Source organism: Chelmon rostratus, chromosome 23 (genome assembly GCF_017976325.1).
Source record: "Chelmon rostratus isolate fCheRos1 chromosome 23, fCheRos1.pri, whole genome shotgun sequence".
Lineage (NCBI taxonomy): Eukaryota > Metazoa > Chordata > Actinopteri > Chaetodontiformes > Chaetodontidae > Chelmon > Chelmon rostratus.
In genome coordinates, this window is record NC_055680.1 from 9,484,764 (window position 1) to 9,507,165 (window position 22,402).

Sequence of the window (22,402 nt, forward strand, 5' to 3'; positions counted from 1 at the left end):
GTTGAGCTTTGTTTGTGAGGCATCAGACCATTTGTTTCCATACATGTTGTTCCAGTTCTGTCTTTGTATCAATAACGAAATGAAGTCAAGCATGAAGATGAAATTGATGTTAGCTGCCTTAGATATAAAAGCGTGACCTCAGAAAGTATGAATATGTGAGTGCTGATCTAACAGCAGCTCATGTTGTAATGAGACCTGCTACTGAGCAAAGGCTTTTTCAAGTAAAGACTCAGATGCAACAAGATTGAAGATAATGATGCATTCTTAAAATTCTGAACAGCGAGGGAAGAATTAAGTCTTAAATTGTACCATAAGCTAACCTAGAAACCTGGATACTGGGGGTTTCTGTTGGCAGGCACTATTTTTGCATAAATAAAGCAACTCAGTAGTGGTAATACATTATTACAAACCCAAAAGAACGACTAATTCAAATCAGTCATGTTCAAATTGAGCCTTTGTGCAGGAATTTTCTGAAACTTCCCTATCACAATTCTTTTTTAGAGCAAGTCACCCTAGATCGGGGAGTGACATCACACCCTCAAATCTGGCCCGAAGCCGAAAAAAATCTGTTCATTTCATCAATCAGCACACACACACACACACTGTACATACAGGGTTCATTAATGGGCAACACCAGCACCCGTCGAGATCTCACTAACAGCCGTCATATGGCAAGATAAGAGGAACACATACCCCATCTCCCCTCAGCGCACTCTTCAAAGCCACTGCTCGTCAGACGCCACTGCCAAGCAGAACACGACTCTATGAGCTTCCTCTGCCACTCTTTGAAAGTTCCTCGAGCTCCCCTTCCATCCACCTCACTTGCCTCGCTGTCATCCTGTCTCCCCTCCGACTCCCTCGCTCGCTCCTCTCTTTCATGCCCCTTCTCCTGCCTCTCAATATAGGAGGAAATGCAGAGTCCCTTATCTTATAAACCCATCAAACATAAGGCTGTCCAAGGTGGACCGGGGAAGGAAATTATATGTCAATCAAAATTTATATCTCTTAATGCTGGCCGTCTCGCCCTCCGACGCACCCTCCCTCTAAGTACAAGCAAGGGCAGTTTAATGTCAGCGTGTAGCCTCGCTGATGTCAGCTCGGAAAATATAGGCGCAAGTTATTTGGGGTGCGTGGAAGAACAAGTCAAAGACACTCTTTGTTTTTGAATACGCTGCATCCGTTGCAAATACCAGATGCCTGCAAAAAACTGTTGGTTCCCACTCTGTCTCTTGATTGAAGGCATTTCATTTATTAATTACAATTAATGAGAAAAATCTACTGCAAATCTGGAGGTTTGTTTGGACAAAAGCCCAGATGGAACATTGTGAGGCATTCACTCCCCAAAGCACATCTCTGTCACCAGAGCAGTTTTCTTGAACCGGCTTAATTGACCTTTTGTGATGAATTCAGCTATTGCAGACTTAATTGGCACCTATTTTTGCCTATTTTCTTTCTCATGCAGGAGTTGAACTGTCACACGCATGCAGACACTGTCTGACTTTTAATGATTAAACACAGACGCTGTCTGGGCGAGCGCGGCTGCCCTCAAGTGAAGCAACTTCATTTCAGTCACTGTAAGATAAAACCATCCAATTACATTTTGCTACATCCATTAATTTAATCACTTAAGAATTCTGTTTCTCGGGATGTTGCAGGTTTATTTGGACAAGTTTTGCAAATAAGAAAAGTGGAAAATACAGAAGAGTTGGGCATTAGTTGACAAGACTGAAAGCACTGTGTAGTGCATCACTCTTTAAAGGGAACAAGGAGGAGGACGAATGAGAGGATGTGGCTAACCTTGACTGTCCCACACCAGATCTGTCAGAAGCGCGCACACACACACACATTGACAGACAGAATGTGTCACTGTAGCTGGTGTGGTTGTGTCTCTTGATCTCATCATTTCAGGCATTGTTCTTGTTAAGCCTCTGTCTTTCTTCTCTGTCTAGGCGTGGCCTCGTACATGTGCGTGGGTCCAGAGGGATACTGGGACCCCCAGGGACCCAACTTCAGCAACTGCACGTCCCCCTGGGTCAACCTCATCAGCCAGAAGGTACCAAGCTGCATGATGTAATGAGCAGAAAATGTGGAAAGTAACGTCACAGCTGGGTTGTTTGAAAAGGGCTTTTTGTACTTTTTCTGATCAGGAGTCGTCACACATTACTCTTTAGAAAACAACCACAGACGGATTTGGCACTGAGTTTAAAAATGTAATTTTGATACCTAAGTTTGTTTTTTAACTGTTTCCATTTAGTGCATTCCCAGTAACATTCGCCACAGTTATAATGCAAATGTATAAATATCGCTTCTGCTGAGAGGGCTTTTGGTGTGTTTTGTTCTTTGTCTCTTCTTAACTGGTCAATTTCTGTAATGGTTAACCGGACGTTTTGCTCGATAGACGGGTTGCGTATGTTTGCCGTGGGCGGTCGAACGGGGACGGGGTGAAAACCAATCCCTCAGCACCATGCTCTAATGGACTGCCACTTTCTGTCCTACAACACGATCGCGCAATCAGCCACATTCCATACTTCTCAAGCACAACGATTTGTATCTCCTCCTCTACGGGCAAGTTATTATGCAAAGCCCCACATAAAGCTCGCCATGTTTAAATCCGTAATAGAATCAAATCAGAAGAGGGGAAGGTTACGGCATGCGAGGATCGAGGTTCCAGGTTATGAATTGCAGGCAGTGTTGAAAATGTTCTCCCTTAAACTCATAGGACCCTGAGGCGTGCATGTTATAACACTTATGATCTACTCAACGGCACAAAGCTCGGCCCATTAAACAAACGGCAGTTTGCGGATATGGCTAGAGAATGGCTGTTAGGGAACAAAATAGAAGGGAGAGAAATTATCAGGTGCATTTCTGTGCAGCACCATTTGAGCCGTGCAATAAAGCTCCACTACAGGCTGCTGTTTGGAGAAATTAACTAAAGCAAAGTTATTTCCGAACTTGCTATAGAGGCTGTTTTGCTATGGCCGTGTTGTTGCATGGACTCGCCAGTAACAGTGTGACTCTTAGCAGAATATTGCCTGTTAAAATCTACTTGACAAGCAACGTGTGTATTTTTAACAAAAGTGTTATTAATCTTTGAAAAAAAAAAAAAATATCGCACTTCGGCTGTGTGCCTGTCGCTGTGGAGACAGGAAGACTTTAATGAAGATCAACGTGTCAGAGATCTGGATTGCCCATCTGGCACTTCGTTATATTAGATCTGGAGCCATTGTCCTGTATGTGGTACCGCTCATTACCAGATGGTCCGGTGGACAAAATGAGAAGGGAAGGTATAGAGAATAAGAAGAGAAAGAAATGGCGGCAGATAAGCTGAAAGAGAGAAGAATAACAAAGCTATTTACCCTGCATCCCCAGCTCCCCTCATTAAGAGACAAGAGCAGGGAGGGAAAAGAGGAAAATATCTTCTAAAGACGTGTTCCCCTGCACACACCTCTGCGAAGACCAATTTAAGCAGCATAATTGGCCTGACTAATAAACTCACAGACGATGAGAGCAGGTGATGCCAGAGTAAATCAGGGCTGGCCTGCTTTAGTTGGAGTCACTGAGCCTCAAAACCAGGCTCATCTTACTGCACCTAGTTAAAACCTTGGCAGTAACTGACCTCTGAACTGCCTCAGAGCAAAAGGGTGCACCGCATTTAGTCATGTTGACTGCCACTCAGGCCTAGTTTTTGTGTTATAGCTGTACACATCGATATATATTTTAAGCATTTCAGCTGATTTAACAGAGATATGGCTTTGCACTGCGTTTCTCAGTTGCTGGATAAGGCCCATTTATTTAAACAGCTGGAATGTAGAGGCTCAAAAATTAAAAGTGGGAAATGGTCAACGTCAAGGGGAACCTCTTCACATTATTAGGCTGAGATGTACACTGTAATTTGGTTTGTGGTGAGTCTCATTAGCCAATAAACAGATGCCCCTGCAGCTCACAAGTCAGATAATAGGAAGTTTCCCCGGTGAAAGAAATAGCAAGAGGCACTTTCTCGACTATTGTAAGCAAAACTGCTTAATACCTTTGTGTGTTGTGGTTCAAACAATTGGATCTTCACTATGAGTTAGTGATACTTTCCCTTCTCTCAGCTTTACATCTGCAGTTTATCATGCTAATTTACCAATAACAAATGTTTGATCAGCTATAGCTAGCTGATGAAGCCGACTTAACCTCCATGAAGGTGAAAATGCTGTATCCAGCCGACTTTGTAATGCTTCCAGCTGTATTGTTTTACAGTGAGAACAATGGATCCTAACTTGACGGCTCCGTAGATGTTATCATGCTAATAGACTTAGATTTAAGATCGCAGACTCCAGGCAAAAAGCCAGCACCCTCACCAGTTTATGATCCGCACGAAGACCTGAAGCCCTCCTCGACTTCGTAGCTCACAGCTTGTGTATGTTTTCCCATTTCACTTAAGACAGAAAAAGCTTTTAGAATTAGAGCTAATGGATGTGTTTGTTTGGATTGGGTTCATGTAAACTTCTCCGAATCCAAAAAAAGAACAGCATAGAGCTGCTAAAATTAGCCCGCACTCTGATGGCATTCAGCTTCAGCGCAGTGGGAAAGTGCTACATTTTGAATGCGCAATGAACATTTTTCTTCTGTGACCTGCAACCCCAGAAACTAATGTGATAAGCTGATAGTGTGTAAAACAAAGCAAATCTTAAAGCGACAAAGTGGAAATAATCAGAAATAATCACTGATATTGTTTGTTTTCCCAACAACTCCCAAGACGCCCAAATCACGCAAGTTTTAAAACATAAGAAAAAACAAATATCCACCAGGATCTGTCCTCTGAGTGCAACATATACACACTGCTTCCCCCATGCTGCACTGCTCCCCATTAGTTTCATAAAGGTGTAAGGCTACCTGGGGAAATCCGCACAGTAGTTGATTTCATAATTGCTTCAGGATACAGTATTGGCCCCGGTGTACACTCAGCTGAGTACCATCTCGCCACATTAATTGTGTGCACTATAGCAGCGGTTGTGTAGGCTAAACGGCACTCATTTTCAGGGGCTACACGCTTGTGCGTTGCAATTTGTCATGTTTTCCAGTGTGGGTTGTGGATAGTAAGTTCATGGAACAGTAAAGAAATGAGGATATCAGGATTTTTGTTCAGCTGTAGAGGAATAACTCCCAATAAGTTCAGATATTTATCTATTTCAGTCACAATTTAAATGAAGTTTGAGTGAATTCACTTTTTTTTTTACAGCTCAAAGCTGGAGAGACAGCTGCAGTCATTGCCAGGGAGTTGGCGGAGCAAACTAAGCGTAATCTCCAGGCAGGGGACATCACCTACACAGTGAAGGCCATGGTTCAGCTGGTGGATCTGCTGGACGTGCAGCTGAGGAACCTCACGCCAGGCGGCAAAGACAGTGCGGCACGGAGCCTCAACAAGGTAGAGAAAGAAGCGGCTTTAGAAGAAATATCCAACCTGCCCTTTATTCACTTCTCCTTGCTTTAAAAAATACACAGGCAGGATAAAAACGACCTGTGGGAATGGTGACCTGTGCCCCCGCTTGTCCACGCTGCTTAGATCAACCTTTGCAAAGGGGCAGGCTCAAAATGAAGGAATTTTAGGTGAACCATTTTCCTCGATAGTGCCAGTGTGTAGGGCAGTATTTTCTGAATTTGCAAAGACACCTACCTACTACAAGACTTCAATCCAGTCAAACCTGAACAGTAGGTATTCTTTTAATGATCTACTTTTTGGCCAAGTGCTGTCAGATGAAGTGATATCCATCATTTCCCCGTGGTCCAGTGCATACTAAAACACACCTTCGATTTCGGTGGCACGTCTTACCCCAGCATCATGTATTATGCTATCAATTTTACTTTGATTTACGTTAAAAGACGTGGTCCATATGTCACGCTTGTCAAAAGCACTACATTTGCGCCACTTGATTTTTACTGATGGGACAGGGTTAAGATTTCAGCTGGTTGGATCTAAGCTGTGGGAGTGCAGCGTTTTTCATTTTTGCTGAACCTGAAGCTAATGCATTTATTCCCCGATCCACAGCAGTGCACAGCGAGGGGCACTCAGGCAAAGCGAGCTAGAATAATACTTTCTGTCTGCTGAGCAGCCAACAGAAAAGCAAACATCAGTGAAATTCAAAATGTCAGTCGTTAATTTGCTGGAGCGACTTCACTTGTAGAGGAGCACGAACACCTGTTCTCGGATGGCTTTTTCGGGACGGTTTTTATTTCATTGCCGCAACAGACACAGATGTCCCCATTGAGATTTTAGTGCCAGTTTTCTCCAATAGAGAGGAGAGGCAGTAAAAATGGCCAAAAGGCCTCAGAAGGCAGCATGATGAGTAAATTCACATTGAGGAGCAACTAGAGTTTATAATACCTCTTGAAAAAAGAGGTTTCTCATAAAAGACGCCATTCAAGGTAGAGGCCACTGCTGGGGTCGAGACTGACGTTGTAGTCGTCAGTTTCTCTTGTAACAATGAAGAAATGATACAAAAAAACAGCTAGGTTGAGGGCTAGGGAAAAAAGCTTTTAAAAGCAGGATATTTTATTCAAGAGGTCACGAGTTTACCTATGATTTATAATTCACTGTCCTCTGATATACACTCCATTCTTGCAGTATAGTGCATCGAAAGAGAAAAATGGCCCCACAGCTTTCCCTTGTGTTCAGCTTCCTTTGCTGACCGCAGAGCTCCTCCTCTCCGCCCCGACAGTGGCTGCTGTTTACCTCCCGAGCTCAATCATTTTTGACACAATCTGCAAAGAGCGAAGCGAATTAAAGATTCCTTTTCTTTTTTCTTTTTTTTTGGTAGCAAAGCACAATGCTCTCTGCCAGCAGACAATGAAAGGATTGAATTGGCAAACGGTGAGATCAGTGTCGTTTTCATGATCAAAGGGTTGTTGGCTAACGGTACGGACGGGACCATTTCCAGAAGAGTGGGCTATGATGTAGAGCAAGAGGCTCCTTTATGGGGAAATGGCGCTCTTTGGAGCTAATCTGCGTGGGATTTAGCGTGGTACCAGAACGTAGCAGTTAAGCCACACAGTGGCTCTGTCTACCTGCTCCCCTGCTCGTATCAGAACTCAATTAAAATGATTCACTCTCCATGCAGGGCGAACAGCCTTTCTTTGAGCCTGAGCTTCCTGTCATTTTTCAGGTATGCTAAATTGTTGTTAACAATAACTCTCCTTCATCGGTGGATGAGGTTCAAAGGTTTAATAGCTCTCCGGAGTTCTCACATGGGGTTCTCAAGTGAGAAATAAAAATGAATCAAGTGATAACCTTGAACTCGCATTTAGGAGTGTCTCACATGTACTCCCACAGGTCTTCTATGTCTCATTTCGGTGCCAGGTAACACACGAGTCTCTGCTGTTCTGTCCAAGATCCTGTGGAATTAATAATTCTGCTTGTTTTTTTGCTCTTTTTTGTGAAGCTGCGAGAAAACGGTGTCGTTTTTTTCTTTCTTTTTTTCAAACTGTACTTAAAGCAAACGTGTTTCAGGTGGAATTGTTTGAGTTGTTGACCTTTTGCTAACTCTTGCATTTTCTTTCGGTTGCAGCTACAGAAAAGAGAGCGCTCTTGCCGGTTTTATGTTCAGGTATTTGGACCAAATTTTTCCTCATGCCTACTCTGCATTCCCTCGTTGTGGCAACTTTGCTGTCATCCTCATCCTTGCCACACAATTTGAAGTTTGACCTTTTGAAGTGAAACGAAGTAGCAAAGAATTCAAACACAAAGCCACAGGATAAAAGTCAGCGTATGTGTATATCATCATATACTGACATATACTTTTAGTAATGCTGATGTTACATCAGAGGGTCAAATTTCACAAGCATCATACCGTTTGCCTCCAGCTTAATAGCATCAGTGCATCAGATCTAAATGTATGAGTCGTATGTCGTCATTGTCACCTGCATGTGTATGTTGTGATATTCCCCTTCCTGCTCTAACACCTTTGGCCTGAGCATGAGGCTGAGAATTTCTTTTTTCAGATGTCTGTATCCATTGTGGATCACTCAGATTTCTCAAACTTCTTTTAAAAATCCCCCAAAACGAACACGTCAGCACCGCTTTCCAGTGAAATAACCCACATAAGCTGATAGCATCAGTCAAAAAATGTTGCTCTCAGGCACGTAACACACTCCTACAGTTCTCAGCAAATGCTTAAAAGCCAAAAGAAGTGACCTCATTATAGCAGCAAGTCAACTTCTAACTACTAAGTCAGCCAAAGTCATGGCATGTTATGATTCTCCCTGATGCATAATACATGTGTGTCCCAATTTAGGGGGGGGGGTCTCTATCGCTTCACTCAGCTATTTCTCGGGCTACTGAGTGATTTTGTTACCCCTTGGGTGACATTCTAGCTGTCGTCACAATCATTTCTACCTTGACAAGAGAGCTGTGGAATAAGTCGACGTCCCTGTCTACCATACAGATGGCTCCAATAAAGCTGCATTAGAGCCAGATGGTGTTTTATATGTATGCTCTGCAGCGCTCATGTTAAGCTACATGTATTTGCCTCAGCTCCTCAGAGGCATGTGAGAAGGCACTTAACTACGCGCAGTTGTGTGTTTGTGCGAGTGACATCCGAGTGGAATGTGTGGTTGTGTACGACTGAGCGTGCTCTCGTGTGCACATGGGTTGGCGAGATAAGACTGGCGGTATTTGATATTTTTCTTATTGTCAACAAATGTCATGAAAAGACCAACAATGAACCAAAACCAACAATTGTGAATTATTGGTTTAGCCAATGTCTGAAATAGCTCATTCTTCCGTGTTGTAGACCTCCATTGTTGACCAAAACAATGAAACACATGCTATCGACCGTTGCACTGGCTGACAGGAACATGGGTGCTGCAGATTCTCTTGAGTCATGCCCCCACTTGTTCTGTAAATGCACCCGAGTAACCCAAGTATGTATTAGTCGGATGAATTTAGAAATTATTGAGACGCGTTCACACATTGTTTGTTTTGGTCATCTCATGGGATACATGAGAAAATCATACGAAAACTACTGACATGGTGCAAACAACAAGCCACAGTTGATTTAAAAAGTAACTTATTTAAACAAAGCTAAAAGTCTGCAGACATGCTAGCAGCTCTGTGAGGCCGTGCTTACACACAGCAGTGCTAAATATTCAGAAATGTAAATATGCTGTTGTTTAGCAGGTACAATATTTACCATGTTCACCATCGTAGTTTAGCGTGTCAGCATGCTTATATTTGCTAATTAACACTAAGCACTGAGTACAGCTGAGGCTGATGGGAATGTCGTTGGTTTTGCAGGTGTTTGGTATTGGACAAATCAACTTTTTGAACTGATGTTGATGCTAGATGTTATTACAATTCTTCATGAGGGGAATGTCTGCACAAAATTGCTTGACAAACCAGTAGTTGTTGAGGTTTTAAGTCTGGATCCCGTTAGTGGACTCACAGACTGATATTGCCGTGTCTCTAGCCACGACTGTAAAAACACGAGAGGAATGACCTACGAATCTAAACTCTCATCCCATTTCCGTGCATCTGTATGCAGTGAAAACTTTTGAGGCTGCATCGAACACAGCCGTACATGACTGTACACACCGCTCAGCTATGCCCCGCCGCCTCTGTTCCGTTCCCTCGCTGGGTCAACAAATTCAAACAACAGTGAAGAGCTTTCTCTTGACGAGACGGAATAATGGAGCAACATCTGTGGCCTTAGGTAAACACAGGCATCGACTGCACGCGCTGCCAGCCTTTGAGGGACTTTCATTGATTAGGGAAATTTGGCAATGTTTTCTCCAACAGGGCCCCGGTGGTTGACATAAGTGGGATTAGCAGAGGAATACAAAGCAAATGAGCGGTGCACCTGCCTGTGCCGTCCCTCTGCTCAGAGACCACGCACGGTGCTGAAAACAGACTTCGACATTACTTTGGGAAAAGGCAGATTGTGTGAGGCGCAGGTGTGGTTGTGGTGAAGGAGGACGTCGTGCAAAATGAAGCACAGCGCTTGAGGTTGATGTGTAAATCAGATGAGGAGTGATTCTCATCTTGATTGAGGGCTTCTTATCTCATGTAAGTGGTAAACTCGTAGATCGCTCTTGGATTCACCTGGTGCTGAGGTCTTCGTCTCGTTAGGGTCGTCAGAGAATTTCAGTGGAGAGAGCTTCGTTTTGCTGGTACATATTCGCAAGCTCGCTGCCCGTGTTGATCTGTGGAGATGAAACAGTCACTAATAATGGCCACTTCGGAGGCTTTCTTGGTTGTTCACAAACAGTGTTCTCTGCCACATGCCACAGCCAGTTTAATCCCAGTGAGCAGGATTTGGCCTTGATAAAGCTACAAAGCATATAATGATCAACTCCCTATGTTCAGCATTTCCCCTGCAGGAATGTTTCTCTGTTGTGCCCTTTGATTTCGAACAAACACGATAAAAATAGCAGCCTGCCTCCTGTGCCTTTTGGCCATATTAATGGCAGCTTTTTTATAGGCAGTGACATTATGGTTGTCCAATTACTGTGATTATGTCCATCTATATTTTACCAAAGCTAAAGTCAAACAGGCTAGCTTCAAATGGCTTCGTCCTCTAGCATTTATTTTGTTTTAAAGCAAGTTAAAGATGTGGAATTTACAGCAAATTATGTCATATTTACCGCTATTTCAACACATAAAAGATCAAAAAAAAAAAAAAATCTCGTGCCTTAGTAGGAGCCAAGTGAGTGTGAACATGCAGTATAGAGGGAGGATATTGAGCTCCGAGCCCTCATTAAAATGACACCTTTGCATGCAAAGATGACTAGGGGGAGTGTCACAGCGCAGGATGACCTTAGAGCAGGCGAAACGGAGGGAGGCTCCTCGTTCTGGATTGTAACGAGATGATAAAATTTCCCTGGTAGTCAATTTGTTGAAAGATGAAGATAACCACATCCTAATAAACAGAGACCTCCTCATCTTGCCTGCAGAGCAGAGTTCTGCCTGAATAATCTGCGTGAGCTGTTCCTGCTGGAGCAGAGAGTGGAAAGATCTCTCAAACATTTGGGAGTATACATTTGTGTTCATTCATTTAGAGTCTTCAGAATTTAGTTTCCTTTTTTATTTCCTTTTGGTATTTAAGATGTCTATTAATACACACACAGTACATACATACATACATACTGCAAAATCCTAAATAAAAGCCAATATTCAAATAATGGCCAAGTCTCGAATAATAGCCTAAAAGCTCAAATGGTCAGCACAAACAAATAAAGGTGGAGCCTGAACAGCTTGGTAAAAACATGAAGCAGGAGTGGAATTTTCTGTACTCATTACTTTTCGTGGCTTAATACTGATATTCACAACACTGTTTCCAGAGATGTGGCATACCAATCTGCATCTGCACTATTCTTATTTTAACAGAGACACAGTTATCATTCATGCATTAATTCCAGTAGCTTCTACTATGGTGGGGTTTTTTTTTTTAACAATGCTAAGTTAGGTCAATGACACTCAAAACACCCTGCACATGTTTCATATTAAAAGCGCACACTCAGTGAGAGGCATAGCAGTGTGAGCTTCAATGCAAATTCACCAAAATTAAAACACCTCATGCACTCTCTCCCAAAGTAAAACAATATTTTGAATTAAAAGCACACCAGAATCTAGAGAGATTATACCCTTTGGCATTGGAAGGCTTTTAATGTGGAATATCCGTGCACAAAATGTTGAGATTCATTGACATGAGGCAAGTGTTGAGAATAAGACTCTGTTGTTGGAATACAATAAAATATAGTTGTGAAACAGGGAAACTTAGAAATAAAGGCATGTCTCGGATTTAAGTCTATTACTAATGCAGGGCCGCTGTTTGGGAATTGTACAATAGTAAGATTAAACCAAAGACATAAGACAGAGAGCACAAAGGTAATCCCTCAGAAACTCACATATACCCCGCTTAGTACAGAGAAAAGGTTTCATGAAATATTAAACAAGAAGGTTGCAGAGAGTCTCAAAGAAGACAGATGATTTGGCTAGCAGGTACAATGAAACACAGTGAATGAAATACAGAAAAAGATGCAACAGTTTCACCTGTGCCAAGAGACATCCAGTCAGATAGACGAGCACAGAGAGAACGAGATATCCCACCTTGTTTGTGTTGTCTTTCCCCCCATATTTTGAGATCAGCCTTCAACTTGAGTGAGATAAAACAAGTGAGAAGAACCGACTGGCGGGCGGGAGGGGAGGAGCGAGGAGGAATAAGGGGAAACAGAAAGCCGACCAGCAAGGAAGCAAGAAGGGGAAGAGAGGGAGATCAGCCTGAGCCAGAATCAATTTCCCAGACCCCGAGTTCATTTCATCAATCAGCACACAGATAGAAGCACACACGCCACGGGTCGGCTTGGACTCCTGCCAACTGCACACTAGCGTCCACCTCTCCCTTCCTTCCCTCTGCATTGGTATAAATGGCCCGTGCACTGCAGCTTTTCACGCCCAGTCGACATCCTTGTTCCAAGTGGAACATTCCAGCAGTGAGTCCAGTTTAACAATTAGCATTTCCTCATAGATAGATAGATAGATAGATAGATAGATAGATAGATAGATAGATAGATAGATAGATAGATAGATAGATAGATAGATAGATAGACTTTATTTATCCCAAGCTGGGAAATTGCAGAACCAGGAACTGGAATCTATCTATATTTTTCACTGCAGACTTACAGTCTTTCAGTACAGGAAAAATAAAGTGGCTAAAAAATGGTTGGGAGTTTGCAGCGACAGGGTGAGCTGCTACATTTGACAGATGGAGTGGCAGTGTGCTAATAACAGTAAAATAGCAGCAAGCCACCATCACGTCTCCACGACTCTGCTCAGACTGTGATGATGGTGGTGGTGTGCTGCTTGGGTGCACCCCCACACCCGCCACCCATCTCTGCCTTTCCCCACTGAGACTGGAAATGATGCTGTTCTCACACTGATCTCATGAAATTTGGTAGAATGAGCTCAGCCTTTTTTAAAATGCAATTATCCTGCTCTGTGCATGAAAAGTGAGGGAAACAAGATTCCCCATATGGTGACGGATTACGTGGAGGAAACAAATACAAACTGGCAGGGTTCTGGCAATGAATGCACCATGGCAAGAAAAGGCATGGAGGTCTGGTTTGTGTAATTGTATTAACCCATTCATGACTAACAACCATGTTTAGTATGTGAACATACTGCATAACATACACATACATGTTGTACTTGTGTGTGTATGTGGCTGAAAGTTTTCATTCCAACCAATGAGGAGCACACCAGGCTGGACTCATTTAATTAGCTGATCGCAGACTTCAGCTGGTAATTAGGTGACCTCTTGATTGGTTGGAACAAAAACCTGCAGCTGCACGGTATGGATGCCTGATATACATAGTCAACTTCTGATTTTGTATTTTTTATTTTCCATTGACTTTGCTATTTGGCGTTTTTATTTATGCTGCCTGTAACACCAAGTTTCCCCAGCTGGGGATTAATAAAGTTGATCTTATCTTATCTTAAGGAAAAACCCCACCAATGTGTGACATGTGTTGATATTAGATTTTTGATTTCGCATATTTATGCATTAGTTGATTAGTAGCTAGTTGAGTTCTATAAAAAAAATGCAAAAAAATAATCTCAGAAATACGTTCAGCTCAAGTTTTTATTTACCACCCATGACCCATGACCTTCTACCAGTTGTTATCCATAACCTTATTGTTACCGCCTTTAATGAATCAATTGATAAATTGGTCACCTGACACTGTTTCCCAGTGCTTCCAGTCTTTATACTAAGCCAACCAGCTGCTGGTTGTAGCTTCATCTTTACAGAACATACATGAGAGCGGTATCAATCTTTATATCTGTCTCTCGGCAAGAAAGCGAATATGTCACTTGGGAGCTAAAATGAGACGCAGTCAGCAGGAGCTATCAGGTATGTGTGTTCTCACAGTATATTCCAGAATTCATCTGGTCCTGCACTCACATAAAAGGGCTTTTTGGATGTGTTTGTTGCCACTTGGATTAATCTCAGCCCATCCATTAGCCTTCAAGGTCCCAATAAATGGCTTTTAGATCTTTTTATTCTATGATTTGATGTATTTTTTCCAATAAATTGTGGGTTGGGGCTGAATTTCATTTAGGAGTTCAAGCCTTGGTAAGACGTGGCCTGTAAAATAGATATTAGACTTCACAGTTTGTTGTTGTCACTTTCCACATTTACAGAGCAGGAGAGCAGTGATGTGTTTTTCTACCGAATGACAGGCCATGCTTCATTTGACAGCACCAGTGATTTTGTCGTTGCTGTTGCCCAAATACACGTATTTGACACACTTCATACTGCTTAGTTTACAGACAAAAATGTTCCCACAGGTTTAATGTGGAAGGAGGGGCTGGCTGGACAAATCCAAAATCTCTGATGACATTTTATTGGAAAGAGTTTTTGCAAATGCCCCTGGGTACAGAAACTGTCAGCAAACAGAAGAAGTGGTAGCTTTTATATAAAAAAACACGTGAATATGCAAATTTGACATGTATTTGGCATCAGAGCCACATATGGGGTTTTAAAAATACTGAGATTTAAAAAATATCGGTACCAGCCTAAAAACCTCACCACGCAGTCAATGTACAATCAAATTTTCAGATAAGTTAAGCTCCTTCTTAGTTTTGGAGAATTTAGCAGTAGATTGGCTCATTAAGCTGTTTCTGAAACAACAAAAAAGTTTTTAAATGAGCTTAAAAAGTGCCCTTAAAGAAATCGTTTGACATTTTGGAAAATACCCTTGTTGGTTTTCTTGCTCAGGCAGGAAAATCAAGACCACTCCCATTTCTGTACAGTGAATGTAATACCAACACCATCATCCAGATAGCTTAGCTTAGCACAGAAAGTAAAAACATAGAAACAAGGCGAACAGTCTGACTTTGTCAAAACGTAGCAAAATGTGCCTTCCACCACCTCCAAAGTTCACTCATTTACATCTAATTTATATCTTGTTTGTTTAATCCGTGCTATTATCCGTAAGATAAATTGTGCTAAGCTAAGATAACAGGATGGCTGTTGCTTCTTATTTAGCTTCCAATATGAGATTTTCTCATCTCGCTGTCTGCAAAAAAAGCAAGTAAGGGTATTTGCCAAAATGTCACTATTTCTTCAAATTTGCACACTTTGGAGATTTTCACCCTCTGCTTTTGGAGAATGTCTATAAAATTCGAGCAGATAATACCTGGAAAACAATATGAAGGACGTGACAGCAGTGTCCTCAATGATACCTCCTGCATTGTTTATCACACATAGATAGCCGTCCCCTTCAGGGACACAAGGTAATACCACAGAAAAGGCATTTTTCACTCAGTATGACCTTTTGAAGTACCAGACCTTTTGTCTGAACAGACAGTCATCAAACCGTTTTTCTGGACAAAGGCATAAAGAAATGGTTGAATTGGATGTACAGTATTGTGATGAAGCAACGTAACTGTCCCGCTTTGTGTCAGAGTTTCCTTTCACACAGTTCAGCTGTTACTTATTCAGACTGCAGCCCCATTGTCGGCTACAAGTAGTTTTGAAACGCGCTTCCTGTTGGTGAGGACGCGTTTCTTCACACTGCATTGTAATCAGCAAAGCATACTGTATGACTGGGAGTCACTCGGCTTCCACAATACTCTACAGTCTTTCTATCAAAATTTCATTATCTGGTTTGAATGAGGGAAAATTGGCAGGCTATATGCATATTAATAACAGTAATGAATGATTTGCATCACAGTGATTGGGTAATCTATTGCATGTCCAAATGCTTTATTGTTTTTTTTTTTTTTTTGGATGATCCTATAAATGCCTGAGGGGCCAGTAAGAAAACTGTTCCAATATTCCAAGATTCAATTTTGATACATACTGCATACCCTGCCCTCGGTTGTTTTATTCTTGTTTATCAATTATCCATTGTATATTCCTTCCCCCGTCAAGTTTCTGACCCATCCCTCTGGCGTTGGGGTGGGCTATTCTTCGCTATGCGTCTCCTCTGCATGCAAAAAAGCGAGACAGCCTCCTATGCAAGTCCATCAATCCTTTCCCTGAAGAACCATTACTTCAGTGTTTTAAAAAGTGTAGGGGGGAAAAAAAAGAAGTCTTGCAGTGGCGAACAAAGGAAAGAGAAATGTCAGTGCCTGAAGAAAAAGAGCTCCTTAATTGAGAGTGAATCAACCTCTGCCTCTAGCTGAATGTCAAAAGGTGTGATTGGAGATTGGCTGCAGATAATGAATAATTACATCAAAGGTGGTAGACTGCCTGCGCATGTGTACGTGTGGCTGTTTTGTGCGTGTGCTCGCGAGTTTGTCTGTGTTTCTGTACACTAGCAGGTGCAGAGGTGTGTGTTCACTCTTGCATCAGTCTTTCACAGTGTGTATGTGTGTGTGTATGTGTGGTTGTGTCTGGGTGTGGGCGGCTTAATGTGTGCAGGGTATGTTTTGAATGAGGAAAAGCCAGCTGGTGCTATTTGAAATTCTCTGCCAGCGCCACTGAGTTGAATACAATCAGTCCTCCGTCTCCTCTTGCTATCACAGTGATTTGAAACAAACATGCAACTTAACATTGGAAGGTAATAGGAGGGGGGTCCATCACATTTGTGCTTTGTGACTGTAAAACCAGTTTTTTGGATTTTTTTTTGTTTTTTTTTTTTGATCAGGAATTCATTTGATACGCTCAAGCACATGATTTCTCTTATCGCCTTTGGCTTTATCCCCGTGCTGTTTTGGAGTCATGCTAAAACTCTTATTCCCTTTCATAATCCACTGATCAAAAAAGGGGATCTAAGCAAAGTTCAGAGAGAAGTTCTGTGGCATGACAGCCCCTGTTTTTAACATACATCATAGCCTCCATCTTCAGGATTGCAAGTGCGTAAACTGGCTTTTGAAGAAGCGTGAAGGGAGCATCAAAATTTGAAGCAGTTTTTCATCAGATGTATGATTTCCTCTTTGGAGCGTGGGAGTGTTGCTATTATTAGCAGTGCAGGAAATTTCTAATAATTGTGCGTTTGACCACCTACTGTACTGTAATGGCTTAGAAATAGCTTTTTCCATGAGCAGTAAGACTCATTTTGTTCTGAGCAGTGGTACCAGGAATGAATTGCTTCGCTTGACCAATTAGTATTCCATTTATAAATCTTGCCATTGGCATTTTTAAATCTTTAATGGCTCTTAATTTTTCATCCTGTCTTGAGAATGCTCTTGTTTCTTTCTTGCTTACTAGCTCCAGCATTGTTGTGTGGAGATTAAAGAAGGCATAACAGTTGTTCTCTGCTAATAATATGCGGGAGAGAAAGTTGCTACCAGCATACCTTGTACATCCACTGGAATGTCTTTTTGTAGTGCTTTTGTGTTTTGGGATTGTCTGCATGGAAGAGCATTAATCACTCCAATTAAAGACTCTAGCCTGAAGTCATGTACGAACTGGCCTCTAGTTTTGTAAGCACTGGCTTTGATTCATTTACATGATTAATTCTTCTAGTAGATAAAAGGTAACAAAAGCGACCTAAGAACGTATCCGGCGTCATTACAGATTCAGGTGTTGCTGCTACTTGTTGATGATCCATGTCCAAAAGCATAACTTGTAAATGAATTGGAAATAGGGTCATGAAATTTGCTCAGTAGAAAGATGATTATGGAATTTTCAGTTCAGATGAAAAACAGCGAACGCTTCACGCTTCTTCTTTGCACAATCCCACATGATTGTGTGATTTGTTTTTCCCTGAACTCGCTTTGATTTGCCCTCACTCGTACCAAATCGCCATGTCAAACAACAGCAGTCCCAGGCCAGCTAAGCTTCTTTTCACTGAATCAATGATTTGGACTCCCCAGGCCATGGTGGAGACGGTCAACAATCTGCTGCAGCCGCAGGCCCAGGGAGCGTGGCGGGAGCTGAGCACGGGCGAGCAGCTGAGGGCCGCCACCATGCTGCTGGACACGGTGGAGCAAGGGGCCTTCGTCCTGGCCGATAACCTGCTGAAGACAGACATCGTGCAAGAGAACACTGACAACATCCGTGAGTACATGCTGAGACATTTATCCTCACACGGACATGTGACTTTCCTCCATGTTTTGCGTGGAGGACGAATTTGAAAGATCCCCTTCAGGTGTGTTTTAAGACATAAAGATAGTGATGCTCTCTGCCTCATATGATTTACTTTGCAACTTTTTGGAGGGAATGGATCCACTCCTGTGTGTGACACTCACCGTTTTATAACCACTCCTTTCTAGTGATTCTCATGACTTTTTGGGCCAACATGCATCATGTGATACTGCAATACCGAGTGTCGTCCCTATAGCACAATTGCATCACGGCTTAGCCGAACCCAACCTAACCTAACTTGGTTTTTCCTCAAAATGTTTCAACAAAACATCCAGGTTTCATATCATATCACACTTGTGTGTTGCCTACTGGAACATCATCTGTTTCCAAATTAGTTGTGCTGTGCACACGTTAAAGGTTAACACAGGGAAGCCCCTTCAGCAGATGAATGTGAAAACAGACTTCCAGTGTAAAACTCCGAGCATACATAATTCTGCACGGAGAGGTAACAGTAAGCAAAAAGCATTATTTCCGCATCATTTCATCAATGATGCATTCAGCAAGCGAAATACACTTTAATTTGGTTTTCTTCGTCTGCATGAGCAAACCAGTTTGCACAGAATTAAGTTAATTTCTCCTCAAGCTGCTGGGAAAGAGATTCTTAGCTCAGCTGGAAGACTTCAGCATTGTCAATTATGAGATTTAGAAAATTAGAAGCAATAGTAGCATTTAAAGCAGTGCACCATTGAAAGAGCAGGCTGTTTTGTTCGGTCTTTATAATGATTTCTAGTGGTGTTTTTGAAGTGTTTCGTTGTTACTGGTCTTGCCAGTTGTACAGGGGTTACAAAGTTCAGCACACTGCTATTGATCCAGGATGCTCTCATATTGACAGCAGAGCTCTTGAGACTGTGGAACAAGTGTGAAGGTCACTGGATTAATGCTTTCTATCTCACAGGAGGTTAAGTTTGGCAGGCCTGGTTATAGCTGATGGCCGTCAGCTTTAAATTGACTATTATCTGAAATGACTGTGTTCATATTCATGTCAATTATTCAGAGGAATTAAGCGCTAGTGGTGCAGATCAGGGATCAGCGCTCATTATTCAGTGTATAAATACCAAGTGAGCACATATAATGGAACTTCTGTCATCAAACATCTTCCCTCGTGCTGCTTTTCATAACTAGGTACAAAGTAAAATTTATTAAATCTGCAGTTTACACTGAGAAGTATTTACAAAGCACAAAAAAATGAATCAGGTAACCTGTTTTGCAGACGGTGGCTAGTAAGGAAAGGGGAAAAAAATTATGTTATGATGTATCGCCCCCTTCTCTGAAGAAGTGGGGTTTTTTTTCCTGCTGCCATGGCAACCTAAAAATATAGGTCTACTGACTTAAAAGGAAGCAAGCGTAAGGAGAATTAATAAAAAGGATTTTATTGTATCTGGCACACAATTCATCTGGGTATTAAGGAGATTCTGGGCTCGTTTGGAGAGGGGAATGAGACGATGCTCAACTCGAGTGAGGTTTTATAGCACATAGTGGTAGTCTGGTTAATTATGTGCTGGTGACATGTTTACTAGGCCTTATCTCTCTGTTTGCTCGGCTTATTTTTTGCAGCCAGTTGGCTCCTGCAATCCCTCATGCCATGCAGGGTAGTTAAATGAGGACAAGGAGGCCCATTTAAACATTGGTTATCACCGCAGCAGCTAATTATTGATCCCTCGCATTGACTTACATCTAAAGTGAAGGGTTTCGTGCATGCAGGTGTACTGTAGCTCACCTGGTGACACTCTCTCAATGTCAGGGTGAGCCGGTTTTCTCGCTTCAAAGTGAACCTCGAACGGCAAGAGAGCCTCGTTCCAATTTTGGTCTCAAGCCGATAATGAGATCTGTTTCCATCGCTTTCAAAGACGAAAGATATTTCCTCACCCATTGTGTCTGCGTTTGTGTTTACACGTCACAGTGCATGCGCTCGTCCAGGGCTTTGTCTGCACAAGAGTGCGCCTCACTCTCTGCATGATAATCTTATGAGCAGATTTCTGCCGATTAGCGTGTTATTTAAACGGGCTTTGAAGGTATAGCCTTTGGGTCCAGCAACCACTACGCCATCAAAGAAATTCCCTAAAGCCCATCGTAAGCTCTTTTACACAACCACAGAGGGAAAAAAGGAGAGAGAGGGAGAAGAAAAATGCTTCCTTTATTCCAAAGGCAGCTTTGGAATCCAGGGAATGGTGAGCTATCTGGGGTATTGTCTTAGCTAAGTTGAATAGGAATGTATCACCAAAACCCCCTGGCCCTTGAAAAAGCACAAGAGAACGTTAATACAAAGAGGTTTTTTTTTTTTCTAAGAGAAAGTAGGGGAAGCTTTGGTATGAGAACAGATACAAAGGGAGGATTAAATGTGGCCTCTCTGTATCTTTTCGTGGGCACTAACCTTTATCAAAGACAGAGGTGTCATAGCCCACTGACATCAGATTATCATCTGAATGCCTTACCAGTATTGATGAAGTTTTCTGTTTCTTGCACTTGACGAAATTGTCTTTCAAGCTGAGACCCTCCACTGCAGACGACCCCGCCAGCTTATGTGCTGCACTAGCAACGAATGCCATTGGTGTAGCGGCAAAGCAGAGGTGCAGAATGGACGTCATTGACCGTGAAAGTGTTGATGTTTGGATAGATCATGGTTGGAGGTCACCCCCTTCGACAGATGGAGGGGGTGACCTCAAAGATACATCAGGCAAAGGAAATGGTCAGGCAGTTAGATTTGATGGAAAAATGAGGGACAAATGAAGATAAACCTAGGAGAGCTTCTCCCTCTTTAGCTAACATGTACGGAGAATTAGACTGAAATCACAGTTACATCAACAAGCAAATAGTGTTAGCATGACCAAATCAACAGAGTGATAAAAGAATCAAGTTATAATGGCCGTACTTCACACCCACTTGTTAGTTGTCAGCTGAAAGCCAAACAGCTGTAATTGCAAAAAATGAATGGAAAGGTTAGCGCCAATGGGCGAAATCAAGTACAGCCTGCTGCTCAGACTAATGCAGCGCTCCCTTAATGTTTCCAGAGGGACTGAGTCCTAGAGAAATTGAAAGTGTAGAATGTGAGTTCTTTGCAGCCAGGAGAAAACCCCTGTGAAATTACTGTGTGTCATTTCTACGCTGATTTCTCAAAGGATCAAGCAAACAGGAAAAAAAATGTTAATTAGTGCGCTTTATGGTATGGATTTTGTTTTCTTTAGACCAAGGCAGGTTAGCGGTAGCATCATCATCAGCCCTTAGCAAAAAAGCAAGTGTGCACATCTCCCAAAATATTGAACTCATCCTTTAGAGCTTTTTAGACACCCACATTACATATAATCTCTGTTTCAGTAGCATGTAGCAGAAGCGTGACTGCATTTAGACATATAGTGGTTCTACATAATCTCTGACATACAGCAAAAGCTATACACTCATAGTTAAACAGTGTCATCCTTTACATAAACTACATCATTGCTATGTGAATTTACAGATGAGGTCCCAGCACACTAATAGTAACTTGTTTACTTACGCCTACCAGCTGGATTAGTCCATACTGCTCACCTGTTCTTTTGAAATTTGACATTTGTGCAGCTTCTACCGAGCAATGAATCAGTGGATTCATAGCTGTGCTCTGGGAGTTCATGTGACATTTAGGAATCCCTCGACTTCTCGCAGGTCACCTGTACTTCAGATGAGAGCACACTTGACTGCTTTATTAAACTGAGTTTGTATCACACCATAATAACTGTGATGGGATGAGCTTTTATTTCAGCTCAGCTCCTATCAGCAGCTCATTTTCTGTCTTTGAACCATAAATTAGGAGTTTGCTTCAGACACAACAGCTGTTGAGCTGCCGCAGAAGCGAGCTCGTCTTCCCTAGCTGGTCTTTATCTCTTCCTTGTATCTCTCGCTCTTCTCCACGAAATGATTCCTTGACATGAAGGCATTTTTTTTTTTTTTTTTTGCGAAGGGCAAAGGTAGCCTTTGTTTTTACAGTTTAAGAGGAAACTGTGTCACCTGAACACTTGATAGTCACTTGATTAAGAGGCCTATGGCGAGACACTAACCTCGACTGCACACAGCGAGTTGAGAGGGAGGCAGCCCTTCAAAGCTGCATGAATCAAGAAAGGATGTGTTGCGTTTAGTGCTCGTTGGAGATGCGTTGATTAATGAAATCAACTACTCGAGGAGAATGGCTTTTTGAATCAGTAAAGTGACTGGAGATGTGTTTGAAGTTTACTTATGCCTGCTGTGTGCTGTAGTTGTTAGGTCTTTGCTTAATAGCACGGATAACAAATGAGTCACATAAAGGTCAAATCTGAGTCATCTGTGATCAGGCTTATAATTCATTTACACTTCTGCTATGATAT

The 22,402-nt window shown here is 42.2% G+C and overlaps 1 protein-coding gene across 1 annotated transcript in view; it reads left to right on the forward strand.

The window, feature by feature from the left end:
• The window catches only part of LOC121626796 (adhesion G protein-coupled receptor L3-like), a 149,181-nt gene that overhangs the window by 83,509 nt on the left and 43,270 nt on the right, over window positions 1-22,402 (forward strand). The window contains exons 7-10 of the mRNA XM_041965475.1: window positions 1,950-2,053; window positions 5,225-5,410; window positions 7,548-7,586; window positions 17,801-17,984. Coding sequence (XP_041821409.1) covers window positions 1,950-2,053; window positions 5,225-5,410; window positions 7,548-7,586; window positions 17,801-17,984 — 513 coding nt within the window. The remainder of the gene's footprint in view (window positions 1-1,949; window positions 2,054-5,224; window positions 5,411-7,547; window positions 7,587-17,800; window positions 17,985-22,402) is intronic.